Source organism: Moschus berezovskii, chromosome 7 (assembly GCF_049115385.1).
Source record: "Moschus berezovskii isolate FMDL1 chromosome 7, NW_MosBer_1.0, whole genome shotgun sequence".
Taxonomy (NCBI): Eukaryota; Metazoa; Chordata; class Mammalia; order Artiodactyla; family Moschidae; genus Moschus; species Moschus berezovskii.
In genome coordinates this window covers 35,966,736-35,983,445 of record NC_142466.1, presented here as the reverse complement: position 1 = coordinate 35,983,445, position 16,710 = coordinate 35,966,736, and the positions used below count along the sequence as shown (strand labels likewise).

The following is a 16,710-nucleotide window of genomic DNA, read 5'->3' as shown; positions in this document are numbered from 1 at the left end:
GACACAAGAGACGCAGGTTTGATCCCTGAGTCAGGAAGATACCCTGGAGGAGGGCATGGCAACCCACTCCAGTATTCTTGCCGGGAGAATCCCATGGACAGAGGAGCCTGGCGGGCTACAGTCCATAGGGTCGCACAGAGTCAGACATGACTGAAGCAACTTAGCATGCACACACACACTGCTTGATCCATTACAGGTGTATCAAGACTAGCTTTCTTACACAAAAATGAAAGGACTGGATTAAATCAGTGTTTTCCTACCCTTGCTGTTTATTGTCTTGATGAACCTGATTCCTAATCTTGAGTCATTCAAACACCATCTTCATAATTTTTGTCATTTTCTGGTACTACTTGTACTCTTATTACCTACTATTTTGTTTTATATCAACTCATTGTTCCTCTTAAATAAATGTACTTGAAAAGAAACCTTTTAACGACTAAAAGATCAAAGTTTTCACTCATAAAAACAAAGTCATCATAAACACAACAAAAATAAATACAAGAAACCAACTGTTTTTCATTCACACTAGATGTTGTTGGCCAATGGCTTGGAGCCTGAGGTCTGTACTCTCTTTGCTAAAAAGGGAAAAACAGTCCATACTGAAGAGCTGTTAAGGACATATTAGCACAGGCCGCCTGAGACTGCCTTCTAGAAACAGAAGGATTGAGAGTATTAAAAAGGAGTTTCTCACACTTGAATCTCTATTACTTAATGTCTCCTTTTGTACCAGCCAACGTCATTTTGCATCTCTGTAGCACTGGTGGTTCTAATCACTCATTTAACAAAGTTGAGTTTTACATAGTTTCTGCTAAATGAAAACCTTGCCCAGAAGCTCTCTGTGCAAAACAAACTAAAAATCAAACCACCAACAAACTAAACAAAACAAAGTTTTCTCAGTAACTAGAGATGTGAGCGGCAGAACACCATCAATTCAGCCCCTTCATGTGATGTCTGGGAGAGGAACTTAGAGACTCCTGTAAACCTTCAGACGCCTCAGAACACACTGGGAACAATGGACTGGACCAGACTGGACATGGCTAGTCCCAACGGCATCGGAATCACCTGGAGAGCTTTTAAAAATACAGATTCCTAGGCCTGAAACTGGACTTACTAAGGTTGTCTGTCTGCAGTGAGGCCCAAGAATTTAAATTTTGTAAATCTCTCAAGTAACTCTCTTCAGAATCTAGAAACTTAGAAACTCCTGGGATGAATGATTTTATAAACACCCTCAAGTATGATTCTCTATGGATGTGAATTGGGAGGCTGTTATGGTATCACTAATTCTCACATCATAGATACCGTTTTTTATTCTCAGCTCATCACTACCATCTAATTAAGGCCTAATCATTATTTCTCAACATCTTTATGTGTTCATTCTTTGGCTTCACCAGCAGAATCTCTGGTTTCGCCCATACAGTCATGAATGTCTCCAGCAGACTCTCCCATAGGCATGGATGGAAGCAAACAGGAATGGACAGGAAAAAGAAGTTCCAGAAATGGGTGTCAAATGAAAAACCCTGAATCTGATATACCTGCACTAAGCTAATAAGCACCCACCCTCCATTAATAAACAGGAAAAAAGGAATCATATTGCTCTTTATAACTTCTTCCTTCCTTCAAGATTAATCTCGGTATTGTAAAGACTGGAGAGAAAAAAAAGAAGCCAACGAAAGAATATGGTAAACAATAATAACTACAAGAAAAACAACAACAATAGAAACATTATCATTAACATTAAAATAAGCATTAAAACCTGATATTCATAATAGAAACCAATACTTATCTTGTTCTTCCTATGTGCCACGTTTTGTGTTTTTTATTGGAATATAATAGCTTTACAATGTTGTGTTAGCCTCTGCCGTACACCACCATGAATTCGCCATATATATACATATATCTGCTCCCTCTTGAGCCTCCCTCCCACCCCCTCTCCCATCCTACCCCTCTAGGTTGTTGCAGAGTATCCAGTTGAGCTCCCTGTGCTATACAGCAGCTTCCTGCTAGTGGTCTATTTTCTGCACGGTAGTGTATGTCAATGCTACTCCCTCAGTTCATCCTCCCTCTCCTTCACCTCTGTGTCCACAAGGCCGTTCTCTACGTCTGCTCGTCTCTTCCTGCCCTGCAAATAGGTTCATCAGTATCAGTTTTCTAGATTCCCTATTAAGAACATTACACACATAAGCTCATTTAAAGCTCTCAACAACTCTGACATAGCCACTATGAGCATCATTCCTTTTCACGAAGGGTTTATAGGAGCACAGAAGAAGGAATGACTCGAGGAAAACCAGAGATGTGGGTCATGAAAGCACAGAACTGACCCCAGTTTCGTGCTTTCATGACTCTGTACCGTATCCCAAGTCAAGGAATCAGTGTGAAAAGTAATCCCCACTTCCGGTATTTTAGTTAACACCTAGCAACACTCAAGTACTGAATTGGTATTAAGATAGTGAGCCACCAAATGATTATCTACTTGTTAGGAACATTTGTCTAAAGAAAAAAGGAGGTATTAGTTTAAACTTCCCTGGTTTTTGTTTTTTTTTACCTAACTATACAACTCATCGTTTCAAATCATCATTCCAAATATCAAAAAGGCAAGCAAAGTAATCTTTGCTGACATTTACTGACATAGCAGACATACTGAACTAGATAAGATGTATGATAGAGGAGAGTGGCATTTGGACATGGGTTTACCCGTGTACTTGATAGTTTATGGGAGCCTGTCAAATAGCGTAGGAGTCTGCTACAGTTCTGTATTTTATAGCATTCTTTTGAAGGCTGTATTCTGACATGATAAAAATCATAGGGAGGGACAGAAGCCCTGTGTGTAGGGAAGATGAATCAATGCTCTCAGAGCCTCTTTCTTAATTGGAAAATTCAGGGTTAGATGTGTACCAAGGTCCCCCAAAGGCGAGTCCAAGATTTCTGGGTTCTCAACCCAACCCTGGCAATCTGTATTTCTATCAAGAACCCCAAGTTCAGCCAGTTTTGATAACTGCTGAGTTTGAGTGAACTCTGGGAGTTGGTGATGGACAGGGAGGCCTGGCGTGCTGTGATTCATGGGGTTACAGAGAGTCAGACATGACTGAGCGACTGAACTGAACTGAACTGAAAGGATAGACCCTCTAGAGTTTTTCTTGCTTTATGTGACTGGAAACAGATTTCAGTATTTTAAATGAATGTAGACTTTCATTAATGTTGTATCTTTGCCTTTTCAACAGATTGTTACTCCTCCCAGTGATTTATTTGATACAGAATCCTTGAACAGGTGCACAGCCCCCAATTATAACACTGTTTCTATGGGGAAATATGATCCACTTTATGACAACATGATTTATGATATAGTTACCCGAACACATTGTGTCAAAAGGCACTGTCTGCTTATGCCAAATGTTTACTAGCAAATTTCTTTTCCTTGGGTAGAAAAACAGACTCAAATAAAGAGGTAAATTACTTTGCCACATATCTCATTACTGGAGATCCTCAGGTCTTCACATGTCTCTTCACTGAATAGCTTGTGTGGAGATTTGCTTAGGTGTTTATTTTTAAAAAACAAGCCCTAATTTCTTGCCTGGCTACTACTGTCAGTTTAATTGTGCACCCTTCTCTCTCATCCATCGAGGCAGTGGATGAAGAGCAGATTTATACTGGAGCTGGAAAAGGACATATTTTTCCCTGCCTTTGTCTTTCTAAGCATTCATTCAAAGAAGGCATTCCGAAAAGTCTCCCCAGGGCTCACCTGAACGTGTCTCTGTGGACAGCTGTCATGCTCTTATCTACATAGCAGACTGTCTGTCCTGCTATATCCATTTGACTGAAGCTTGTAATGGGGACCCCAGGATAGCGGACGTACTCAACCTGCCCAAATTGCGGTGGGGAGGTGATGACGTAGAGAAGCTCCTCGGGTTTGTCTGTTCCATCCACAGCAAGGAGAGTGGTGGTCGTCAGGAAACCTCTGTCACCTTTAGACACCACAAGTGGTTTTGCCAGGATGACAATATCACCTGTGTGGCAGAAGAGATGGTGGTCAAAATTTGAAAAATAAAACATCCATGGTGAAGGTAAAAAGCAAAGGCCAAACTGTGCAGGAATCAAAATCTCAATTTTAGGATAAGAATAGAGACACTGATGGAGAGAACGGATGTGTTGACATGAGGGGCGGCGGAGAGAGGGATGAACTGGGAGATTAGGTTTGACATACAAACATGCATATGCGTGTGTGCTCAGGTGCTGTCGTGTCTGACTTTGTGCAACCCTATGGACTGTAGCCTGCCAGGCTCCACTGTCTATAGGATTCTCCAGGCAAGAATACTGGAATGGGTTGCCATTTCCTCCTCCAGGGGGTCTTCCCAACCCAAGGACTGAACCTGCATCTCCTGTGTCTCCTACATCGACAGGTGGATTCTTTCCCACTGAGCTACCTGGAAAGCCCATACACTACCATGTGTAAAACACAACTAGTGGGGAAGCTGATGTATGGCACAGGGAACTTAGCTCGGTGCTCTGTGATGACTTAAATGGGTGGGATGGAGGGGGGTGTTGCTGGGAAGGAGGTCCAAAAGGAAGAGGATATATGTACACATGTACACATAGAGGGGTTCACACTGTTGTACAGCAGAAACTAACGCAACATTGTGAAGCAGTTATACTCCGATAAAAAAATACTTAAGAAGTGACAAAAAAGAAAAATAAAACCCTAATATGATATAGCAAGGTTTCTATGACTGGGATTAATCAAAGAATTTGGCCAAAGACATGGGCAGATATCACAGAGAAGAGGCAACACATAAGGCCAATAAAGATGCAAGATATGCTCAATCTCATGAACAGTCAGGGAACTACAGATCAAGATCACAAAAAACTGCCATCTCACATCACTCTGATAGGCCAAGATGTGGAAGGCTGAAGACAGCAAGTGTTGAAGAGGATGTAGAATCTTGCATACAGTGCTAGTCAGAGTGTAAACTGGTATACAACCTAGAATTATTTTGTCAAGAGTTGGATACTCACACATGCCTTGACCCAGTGATGCCACTCCAGCGGTGTGCTGGAGAGAAACATGTGCACTTGTATCCAGGAGGTCTGTGCTAGAAAGGTCATGGCAGCACTGTTTGTAACTGAAAACACTGGAGACAATCCAGATGCCTTTTCAGGAGGTGAATGTATAAACAAGCTGTGGCCTATTCATACAGTTGAATTTTGCGGAGTAGCAAAATGAATGCACTTGAGCTACATGCGGTCACACAGATGTAGCTTATTAACATGTATTAGTTGAATGAGCAAGTCCCAGAGAACGACAAACAAAAGTAAGAGACTTAACACAAAATTCAGGATGGTGGTTTTCTCTGGAGGATGGAACGGGTGGATAGGTAGATTCTGATACTGTTAATATTCCAGTTCTTGTATGTATGGTGGCTGCACAGGTGCTGTTATATGTATTTAAAAGACTGTATGAGTGAGTGTCTGAATGAGCAAAGAAGTTGACCACACACAGACAAAGGATACAGAGCTTCATAAACTAAAGTTATATCAAATTTTGCTCACCTGAGGTTCATCAAAAAATTATCATAATTAAAATACCCTTGAGTTTCAACTTTGTGCTAAGTAAGGGAGACTCTTAAAACTTTACACCAACACTGTCATAAGCCATTGCCATGTGTCTAGGCTATAAATGAGGAAACTAAGGTGTACAGATGTTACCAACTTACTAATGATTATACAATTAGGACAGATAGAGCTAGAATTTATACCCAAGCCATCTGACCCAAGAGCACACACTCCAACATTTCACTATTTTTGCTTACTCTCTTCAATACTGGAAAAGACCCTGACGCTGGGAAAGATTGAAGGCAAGAGAAGGGGATGGCAGAGGATGAGACAGTTCGGTGGCATCACCAACTCGAAGGACATGAGTTTGAGCAAGCTCTGGGAGTTGTTGTTGGACAGGGAAGCCTAGCACGCTGTAGTCCATGGGGTCGCAAAGAGTCAGACACAATTTGGCAATTGAACAATGACTAACTTCTAATAGGGAAAGACCAGTTCAGTTCAGTTCAGTCGCTCAGTCGTGTCTAACTCTGCAACCCCATGGACTGCAGCACACCAGGCTTCCCTGTCCATCAACAACTCCCAGAGCTTATTCAAACTCATGTCCATTGAATCAGGATGCCATCAAACCATCTCATCCTCTGTTGTCCCCTTCTCCTCCCGCCTTCAATCTTTCCCAGAATCAGGGTATTTTCCAATGAGTCAGTTCTTCATGTCAGTTGGCCAAAGTATTGGAGTTTCAGCTTCAGCATCAGTCCTTCCAATGAATATTCAAGACTGATTTCCTTTAGGATTGACTGGTTGGATCTCCCTGTAGTCCAAGGGACTCTCAAGAGTCTTCTCCAACACCACAGTTCAAAAGCATCAATTCTGCGGTGCTCAGCTTTCTTGATAGTCCAACTCTCACATCCATACATGATTACTGGAAAAACCATAGCTTCGACTAGAAGGACTTTTGTTGGCAAACTAATGTCTCTGTTTTTTGATATGCTGTCTAGGTTGGTCATACCTTTTCTTCCAAGGAGCAAGCGTCTTCTAATTTCACTGCTGCAGTCACCATCTGCAGTGATTTTGGAGCCCAAAAAAATAAAGTCTCTCACTGTTTCCATTGTTTCCCCATCTATTTGCCATGAAGTGATGGGACCAGATGCCATGATCTTAGTTTTTTGAATGTTGAGTTTTAAGCCAACTTTTTCACTCTCCTCTTTCACTTCCATCAAGAGGCTCTTTAGTTCTTCGTTTTCTGCTGCTAAAAATTCTATAGTGCACAACAAAGGCTTATGTATCCCAAAATATTGATATTACCATGACTGGGAAACCCTGTTTTAGATGATCAAATTAGTCTTTTTCATATATTATGCTTTTTAACTCAAAATGCAACTTAAGTTCAATGTAGAATCAACAGTCAACCTAATTTTACATCAAAACCTGAGCCGCAGATGCTTCTGAGGTCAGTTAAGATGAATATATAAAAGAAGAAAGAGGAATGAACAAAGCAAGGAAACAAAATTCACCCATAGGATGAAGAGCAGAAGATAGAGTTGAGGGGAGGAAAAATATCTAGGTTTTGCCTGAACGCAGTTTTTCAGCACTGTTTTTCACATTAATCAGAGTATGGATGAGGGTCAACTGTAGGCAATGTCCTTCTAAACTTCTCTCAAAGATGTCTGAGTCATTTTTGCCACTGTGCAAATCAGAAGTTATGGCATATGGGAAAGCATAATGTTATCTATAATGGCTCCCAAAAAGTGTTCAGATATGCTAATGTTAGGGTCTGATTTAGTCTAACAATTCAGTATAATTTCATTTAGAGATGAACAATTCTGATTATAAAGTTACACTGCAACCTGAGAAAATTTCCTCCAAAAGAAGGAAGGAAGGGAAAAAAACCAAAGCAGTGAAGAAGGAGGAGGAAAGAAGGAAGGATAGGATTCTGTACAGAGATAAAAAAAAATACCACCAAATTTTAAAAAAGCTTCTGAACTACTGAAAGTTTCAACAGGTTACTGTGTCTACTTGATTAAGTTTTCACAAATCCTTTTAGAAAATAATCACATGCCAGTTGTAGCAGAAACTAGGGAGGACCTCACCAGCCTCAGTACTTTTTCTTCTGGATGTACTGCTCCAGTGTCCACTGCCCAGCCTCTTTAAGGTGATTCAGCCACTGGATGTATAGAGGTCAAGTACCCTACCTCCAAGCCTAGCCCATGAAATTCTCCCATTTTCCTTCACATACCCGTGTGTGCATGTACAGTCATGTCCGACTCTTTGCAACCCCATGGACTGTAGCCCACCAGCTCCACTGTCCGTGGGATTCTCCAGGCAAGAATACTGGAGTGGGTTGCCATTTCTTCCTCCAAGGGATCTTCCTGATCCAGGGGCCAAACCATGTCTCCTGCATCTCCTGCACTGGCAGAAGGATTCTTTACAACTGCACCACGTGGGAAATCCATTGTCATCCACATCTCTCTCCCAGAGTGACTCCAAGGCCTTCAGAGACAAAGAATCCCCTGGCTAGAAAGAATCCCCAGGTGGGTGCATGGAACAGAACACTTCTGTACTCCCCAGGGAATGCACCATGCTAAGAATGACCAGATAATCTGCTGCCCTAATACATATGTTGTCTGTCCAGATTTCACTTGTATTACATTTTTCCTGGACAAGTATTTATGAAGAATGTAGTCTTACTTTCGCAAAGAGAAATAAATATGTACAGTAACATGAACTTATTACGTATCTTCAAGGAAATAAGCAAATAAAATATATAGTCTTCCCCTTCAAAAAAAATATCAAAATCAGTCAATCTAGCTTAAAATTTGTTTTAAAAAATTCAGGACAGCTGTAATTTTACCACATACATAAAGTAACACTTTTATTGTACCTAAGCATCCAATTGAATTTAGCTCTGAGCTTTCTGGCACCCAAGGCAAAAAAAAAAAGCATTCTGTTAATCTGTCAATCAAGCATGTACTAAGTATCTAAGACTTTGCTTGGTCCTGAGAATATATAGATCTTGGACTATACAGATGAATGAGATATGATCTTTACTCTCCTCACACAAGCTCTAAGTGCAAGTATGCAGAAGTAACAGTTGAGAATCAAAGACCTACTCTCTCCCTTGCTGAGCTTTCAGTACTTTTTTTGCTCTCCTCCTTCTGCCATTTATGTGCTGTTGAGTCCCATCATGCAAATGGTCTGCTTAATTAATTCAAGAGATGCTTACTATCAGGACTTCCCTGGTGGCCCAGTAGCTAAGACTCTCTACTCCCATTTCAGGGGACCTGGGTTCAATCCTTGGTCAAGGAAATAGATCCCACATGCTGCATCTGAGAGTCCACCTGCCGCAACTAAAGATCCTGCGTGTTTCAACAAAGACCTGGTGCAGCCAAATAAATACAAAATAATTTTTAAAAAAAAGAGAGAAAAGCTTATTATCTTACAGCATTCTCCCTCATCCCTAAAGTGTATGTGTTAGCACTTTCAAAGTGAAAAGAGTAACAACTTTCAACCTTTTCAACAACAAAATTTCTTTTTATTATTTTAATTTTTAAAAAAATATTCATTTATATTTCCTTTATCATTACTGTATTGGAAATCTTTTCCCTTTCAAACTCTGTTTTTAAGTAATCATCCCATTCCAGAAGATAAAACTAGAGTTGGCGCATTGATTTGTAAAATTTTCCTTTAAGCATAAAACCTTGACAGTTAAAGTAACCTGTGCAGCCATATTGCAGACAAGGCTGGAATTTTAATGGGCTTTTTGAAATACTGAAAATAACACATGAATTGGCTAACCTTGTAAACCAGGCAAAACAAGTGAGAAGCCCAAGATCAAATGATAACTGATGGAATTTCAAGTCTAAAGGATGGAAGGGAGAAAGGAAAGGAGGGAAGGAGGAAGAGAGGGAGAGAAGACGGGAGAGGTTTACACCAGTGCACTTCTGCTGTAAAAGTGTGCCCCGATAAAGCCCGACGGAAACGCTTTACCTTTCCCCATATCCTTGATGGTGATGTGACAGTCCAATGCCGGTGACCTATTGTTACCATCCCAGAGGTGGAAGGTGAAGCTGTCTTGGTTCTTGGAGTCCATGGCCCCAGTGTGTGTATATCTCAGCAAGTTCAAATCTACTTCTTCCTGAGTGCATTTCATGCCAGGGTACAGAGGGACCCAGTCCCTCCCTATCTGAAAGATGCCAGAATTAGTCAGCTGCCCAGGTTTCCCCTCCTCCCAAGGTGTTAGTAAACATCTTTCATATCCTCTGAAAACTTCCAGTATAAACGATATTTCAGGGAAACTCCAGATTCAATTATTTTGCCATTCTACCTCATATTTTCCATTGAAATAAATGTATTAAAATAATTTCAGACCTTTGGAGAAAAACTAGCTGTAAGCAAACAATTTTTGGCAAAGTCATGTCGCAATTCAATGGCAGTGCTACTAAGGTATTTATCATAAGCCATCATAACTGACTAAATATTTCAATTGATGAGAGCAGGTGGGTAATTGAGCTGTTGGAATTGATTCTTTAAAAATTAAATGTGTTTCACTTGGGATTTCCTTTTATCTTTTTAGTTCATATCATTGTTCAACTAATAAAACCTGTATTTCAAACCAGTTTGTCACTGGAGTTGTCTGAAGTAGCTAAAACACAAATAGAATGGGTGCATTTACTGTCCCTGTGTTTTTCAGGTTTCCTAAAGACCAAAGAAAATGATCAAAACTTCTATTATTCCCTACATTTATATCCTGAGTCAGCACAAAAATAACTACAAATATCATATAAATGAAGTCGCTCAGTCATGTGTTGCTCTTTGCGACCCCATGGGCTATAGCCCACCAGGCTCCTCCGTCCATGGGATTTTCCAGGCAAGAATACTGTAGTGGGCTGCCATTTCCTTCTCCAGGGGATCTTCCTGACCCAGGGATTGAACCCAGGTCTCCTGCATGGCAGACACTTTGTATTGTTAATTACACTCTTCTAAAAATAACCCAGCATTAGTTAAGCATATATTCTATACAGAACTCAGTGCAGAAATTGTGGCATTTTCAATAAAAAGAGGTCTTTATGCTGAGGGAGAACTAAAAACAGAGTATTAGAAAATACAGGAACAATAAATCTGTCTCTGATGAATAATTCTGTTGTTATTCTCTTAAGATGTATAGCTTTCCCTAAGAGTAGCTTGTAAAAGTCATCTGACATAATTCAAGAAAAATGTCATCTTAAAAATTTACTGTATGATATTATCAAGTGCTTTTCCTATGTTTTAAGAAACTATACCAGAAATTTAAACATTTGTTTTTTATTTCCTTTGACACATTATTTCACATGCCCTCCTCTCCCCCTCACCATGCTACACTTCCTTTTGTCACTCTATTTGATAAAGTTCCCTCCTCTTTAATGTTTATGCCCAGCTGATGTTTACACACAGGTATGCTCTGAAAGCGATGGGAACACCAGACCACCTGACCTGCCTCTTGAGAAAAGTATATGCAGGTCAGGAAGCAACAGTTAGAACTGGACATGGAACAACAGACTGGTTCCAAACAGGAAAAGGAGTATGTCAAGGTTGTATATTGTCACCCTGCTTATTTAACTTATATGCAGAGTACATCATGAGGAACGCTGGCCTGGAAGAAGCACAAGCTGGAATCAAGATTTCCGGGAGAAATATCAATAACCTCAGATATGCAGACGACACTACCCTTATGGCAGAAAGTGAAGAGGAACTAAAAAGCCTCTTGATGAAAGTGAAAGAGGAGAGTGAAAAAGTTGGCTTAAAGTTCCACATCCAGAAAACTAAGATCATGGCATCTGGTCCCATCACTTCATGGGTAATAGATGGGGCAAAAGTGGTAACAGTGTCAGACTTTATTTTGGGGGGCTCCAAAATCACTGCAGATGGTGATTGCAGCTATGAAATTAAAAGACACTGCCTTGGAAGGAAAGTTATGACCAACCTAGAGAGCATATTATAAAGCAGAGACATCGCTTTGCCAACCAAGGTCCGTCTAGTAAAGGCTATGGTTTTTCCCGTGGTCATGTATGGATGTGAGAGTTGGACTGTGAAGAAAACTGAGTGCTGAAGAATTGATGCTTTTGAACTGTGGTGTTGGAGAAGACTCTTGAGAGTCCCTTGGACTGCAAGGAGATCCAACCAGTCCATCCTAAAGGAGATCAGTCCTGGGTGTTCATTGGAAGGACTGATGCTGACGCTGAAACTCCAATACTTAGGCCACCTCATGCGAAGAGTTGACTCACTGGAAAAGACTCTGATGCTGGGAGGTATCGGGGGCAGAAGGAGAAGGGAACAACAGAGGATGAGATGGCTGGATGGCATCACCGACTTGATGGACATAAGTTTGGGTAGACTCTGGGAGTTAGTGATGGACAGGGAGGCCTGGCGTGCTGTGATTCATGGGGTCGCAGAGTCGGACACGATTGAGCAACTGAACTGTACTGAACTGAACTGATTCTCTGCTCCAGTTCTCACTGGGTGAAAGTTAATTATATTCTAATAATTCAGTTCATTGTTTGTTTGCATTATCAGGTCTATCTGAAAATTTAGTTTTTAAAGCAGACACTCTTTCAGGTTTTAAATCAGACAGCCTGTAATCTATTCAACTTTTTTCTTTATAGTTTTTTCCCAGAAAGTAAATACAAAAGAAGATATCTTTTGCTTTCCCTCAGTTCAGTTCAGTTATTCAGTCATGTCTGACTCTTTCCGACCCCATGAATCACAGCACACCAGGCCTCCCTGTCCATCACCAACTCCCGGAGTTCACTCAAACTCATGTCCATCGAGTCGGTGATGCCATCCAGCCATCTCATTCTCTGTCGTCCCCTTCTTCTCCTGCCCCCAATCCCTCCCAGCATCAGAGTCTTTTCCAGTGAGTCAACTCGTCACATGAGGTGGCCAAAGTATTGCAGTTTCACCTTTAGCATCAGTCCTTCCAATGAACACCCAGGATTGATCTCCTTTAGAATGGACTGGTTGGATCTCCTTGCAGTCCAAGGGACTCTCAAGAGTCTTCTCCAACACCGCAGTTCAAAAGCATCAATTCTTCAGCGATCAGCTTTCTTCACAGTCCAACTCTCACATCCATACATGACCACTGGAAAAACCATAGCCTGACTAGACGGACCTTTCTTGGCAAAGTAATGTCTCTGCTTTTTAATATATTATCTAGGTTGGTCATAACTTTCCTTCCAAGGAGTAAGCGTCTTTTAATTTCATGGCTGCAATCAGCATCTGCAGTGATTTTGGAGCCCCCTAAAATAAAGTCTGACACTGTTTCTCCATCTATTTCTCATGAAGTAATGGGACCAGATGCCATGATCTTTGTTTTCTGAATACTTTCCCTCATCTCCATCTAATTCACTACTTGCACTGCCAAGTGTGACCTTTGACTAGAAAAAATCCATCTGCAAGTCCCCAAAGAGGAAGAAAATAAGAGTTGGACTCAAGGTGGGTAAGACGCAAGAAAGTCAACAAGAAAACAAAGATGCACGAGAAAGTCCAGGAGGCCTGGTCCCTTGTCTTGGAGAGACTTGGAGAACCCCTAGGTAGCTGGGAGAGAACTCTATGGTGCCATATTGGGAACCTGGACCCATCTGGATTTTTACATAACCAAAAACACTTTTGCTCCCATGCCACCCAAATGTGTGAACTCTCACTGCATTTCTGCTTCATTACTCTCTGAAATGAAATAAGGCCACAGCTGCACCTCAGTTTAAATCAGTGATATCTCTTCACTTCGATTCTCTATGGTGCCACAATCTAAACAATCAAGCTGTTCCACACAGAATAAATCCTTGCTGCTATTTTCAGGCTGTGTCTACATTTTACTAAAAGTTAAGCATTCAAATAATCACATAGACATTTTGATGAGTTACTTGAGTGACTTTCTCAAGTGACAGATCTATAATTTGTACTGAGTTGATCCTTGGGCATCACATACAAAGTCTGAACTAGTCTGGTGAGCACCTTTTGTTAAAAGACTATCTTTTCTCCACTGCTTAGTCAAAATCAGTTTGCCACACTCGTGTGGGTCTATTTCTGAACTCTTAGAGATTTTTGATTCCCTGGTGGCTCAGACGGTAAAGAGTCTGCCTGCAGTGTTGGAGACTGAGTTCGATCCCTGGGTCACAAAGATGCCCTGGAGAAGGAAATGGCAACCACTCCAGTATTCTTGCCTGGAGAATCCCATGGATGGAGGAGCCTGGCAGGCTACATGTAGTTCATAGGGTCACAAAGAGTCGGACACAACTGAGCGACTTCACTTTTACTTTCATTCTGTTCCATTGATCTGTTTGTTTATTCCTGTACCAAACATACACTGTCTGGATTACTATAGTTAAATAGTCAGTCTTGAAGTCAGGTAGTGTCAGTCCTTCAATTTCATTCTTCTATATTGTGTTAGCTATTGGGTATTTTGCCTCTCCAGATAAGCTTTAGAATCAGTTTGTTGATATTCACAACTGCTCTAAAAAATAAAGCCTATTTTTTTAAAATAAAAATCTGATGGAAATAAAGATATCTAAAAGTATGCCTGATTCTCATTAGAAACTAGACAACTTGCTATCCCTGGTAACTTCCTATCCTCCAATTTAGGTACAATCCCAAGGAGAAATGAGCAGTGAAAAACCTTGATTTTGGTTGACTTTACCCTGAAATGAGTAAGTAAATGTAGAATAGTGTGAGTTCACTCCAAAGTAGGAAAATTAAAATTTCTACTTTTGGGCAAAATATGATTATGACAGAATAAATTCAGTTATGCAAATCTGTGCATTGAAAAAATTTAAACCCATCATAGTCAATCTGAAAAATTAAAGTAAAAAGGCGACCAACCTTAAGTTGAAGTTGCCCATTTTGGGGAAGTCTTTCAAATAAATAGTAAATCTTCTCCCTGGGTGAGTCTTCATCTATGGCTGAGAGAATACCACTAGAGATAATACGAGTTTCGCCCATATTCATTGTAATTTCAGCCTTCCTGTAAAAAAAGAAGATATTTGGTTTGATACCGAAACAGAAGACACTGCTTTAACAGGGGACACTCATAATGACTATCATAGTGCTCAACCTTCAAAAATTAGGGAATGACTTTCAGTCTCCAAAGTACTAAAAATGATGAGTCAGTCTTGTGAAACAAGTTCTCATTTCACCTTACCTGTGAAAGTCCTGAAAATATTTAGCCAGTATTGATGAGCATGGCATGAGGCAATTACATACTCCTGTTTACATGTATAGAACTTTATAACTTTAAATTAAAGCTTATTTTATAAACTGATATTTTTCCAAAATTTTACTTGATATGAATACAACAGCTCCATGAAGTAAGTGGGCAAAATATTCTCCTTCTAATTTTACAGACAGAAACTTAAAAAGATGAAATTACTTACTCACAGTTATTCTGGTACCCTTTATGATAGACCATTATGAATTTGGTGATATTTAGGCAATCTGTAGCCCTCTACATTACTCTTTCTCCTTGATAATCTTCTGGGTAACTAGCATTGCTTTCACAGCAATTCATCTTTTCCAAGTGCTACAGCTGCCTGGTCAACTCCTGGCATCTTGAAGAGAAGGCTGGGGCAGGAGCAGCTGTTACTTCTACCATAGAAGCTGCTACTGTGTTTTCATGTGTCCTATAAAGGGTGACCGCCTTCACAGCCAATATTGCCATTTTCCCTGGTCTCACCAAAGTAAAGAGGGATTTCTTTCCACCTGTTGTTTTTTGTTCTTGGTTCTGGTCATCACACAAGAACTAACTGTGACACTTTGTTTCTGAGAAAAACTCGGAAGTTTCCTTGGGATTAAGATCAAGGACATTTTTGTAGCAAACTGACCATTCTCACCTTCCAGTCCTCTGCTGAGAAGTCAAAGCCCAAACACTTCAGTTCTAACCTTACCAGGTTTCTCTTGCCTCCTCAGAACTGACATCTTCCCTGGTTCAGTTCAGTCGCTCAGTCGTGTCCGACTCTCCACGACCCCACGAATCACAGCACGCCAGGCCTCCCTGTCCATCACCAACTCCCGGAGTTCACTCAAACTCATGTCCACAGAGTCGGTGATGCCATCCAGCCATCTCCTTCTCGGTCGTCCCCTTCTCCTCCCACCCCCAACCTTTCCCAGCATCAGAGTCTTTTCCAGTGAGTTAACTCGTCGTATGAGGTGGCCAAAGTATTGCAGTTTCACCTTTAGCATCAGTCCTTCCAATGAACACCCAGGATTGATCTCCTTTAGAATGGACTGGCTGGATCTCCTTGCAGTCCAAGGGACTCTCAAGAGTCTTCTCCAACACCATAGTTCAAAAGCATCAATTCTTCAGCGATCAGCTTTCTTCACAGTCCAACTCTCACATCCATACACGACCATGGGAAAAACCATAGCCTTGACTAGACGGACCTTTGTTGACAAAGTAATGTCTCTGCTTTTTAATATACTATCAAGGTTGGTCATAACTTTCCTTGAGGCAACTTTTGCTCTCCTCTTTACAAGAGACTATAATACCATTGAGGTAGGAGATAGATGGGCCCCTGGGCTGAACAGCTGCTGTTTTTCAAGTGGAGTAAAGTTGCAGCTTGGTTCTCACCCAGACACTCCAAGGACAAAGCTAGTGGCAGAAGCTGAGCGCTGTTGAAGTAAAGAGACAAGAGGACCAATCCTGAGGTCAAGGACAATTTCTCTGTCTGCACAAATGCAGGAAGACTCCTTGGTGGTCAAAAGGCAGGGGGCGCCACCTGTGTGAACATGTACCCACAAGCGTCTGCAGTGGAATCCATCTTAGTAAAAAGGTGCGCACACATGTTGGGGAGAATCCTTGAACAGGTCACATATGGGAAAAGAAACAAGATAATTGGCGGAAGGTAAACAAAGATCTGGAAATACTGTCCTATGTAAGTGATTTAAATCACCTCTTTACTGCACTCCTCCTCATTAGGGTGGACACATACGCTTTCTCTCCAGGTGTGTATTTCTGCCTTGCTTCACTCTTAAACACACAAAATGAGTCTCTATGTGCTCTCTCATATGCTATGCTGTGTCCCTGATAATAAACTTTGTACCTGTTTTTACAGTTTTGGCCTTCTTGAGAAATGCATTTTTCAACGAGGATAAGAGCCAGAGTAACTTTGCTTCTAGCCTCTAGACACTGTTATCTAGTGCCGA

At 41.0% G+C, this 16,710-nt stretch overlaps 1 protein-coding gene across 6 annotated transcripts in view; it reads right to left on the bottom strand.

Moving 5' to 3' along the window:
* Positions 1-16,710, bottom strand: part of FREM1 (FRAS1 related extracellular matrix 1) — a 208,247-nt gene that overhangs the window by 55,446 nt on the left and 136,091 nt on the right. For 5 of the 6 annotated variants that reach the window (XR_008686234.2, XM_055428202.2, XM_055428203.2 and 2 more), the window contains 3 exons: positions 14,392-14,533; positions 9,529-9,724; positions 3,737-4,001 (listed from right to left, as the gene is read on the bottom strand). Coding sequence is in view for 4 of the 6 variants with exons in the window: in XM_055428202.2 (XP_055284177.2) it covers positions 3,737-4,001; positions 9,529-9,724; positions 14,392-14,533 (603 nt within the window). In the remaining 2 variants the exon portion in view is untranslated. Of the gene's footprint in view, positions 1-3,736; positions 4,002-9,528; positions 9,725-14,391; positions 14,534-16,710 lie in introns of those variants that run through there. The other variant, XM_088837898.1, reaches the window with a different exon arrangement.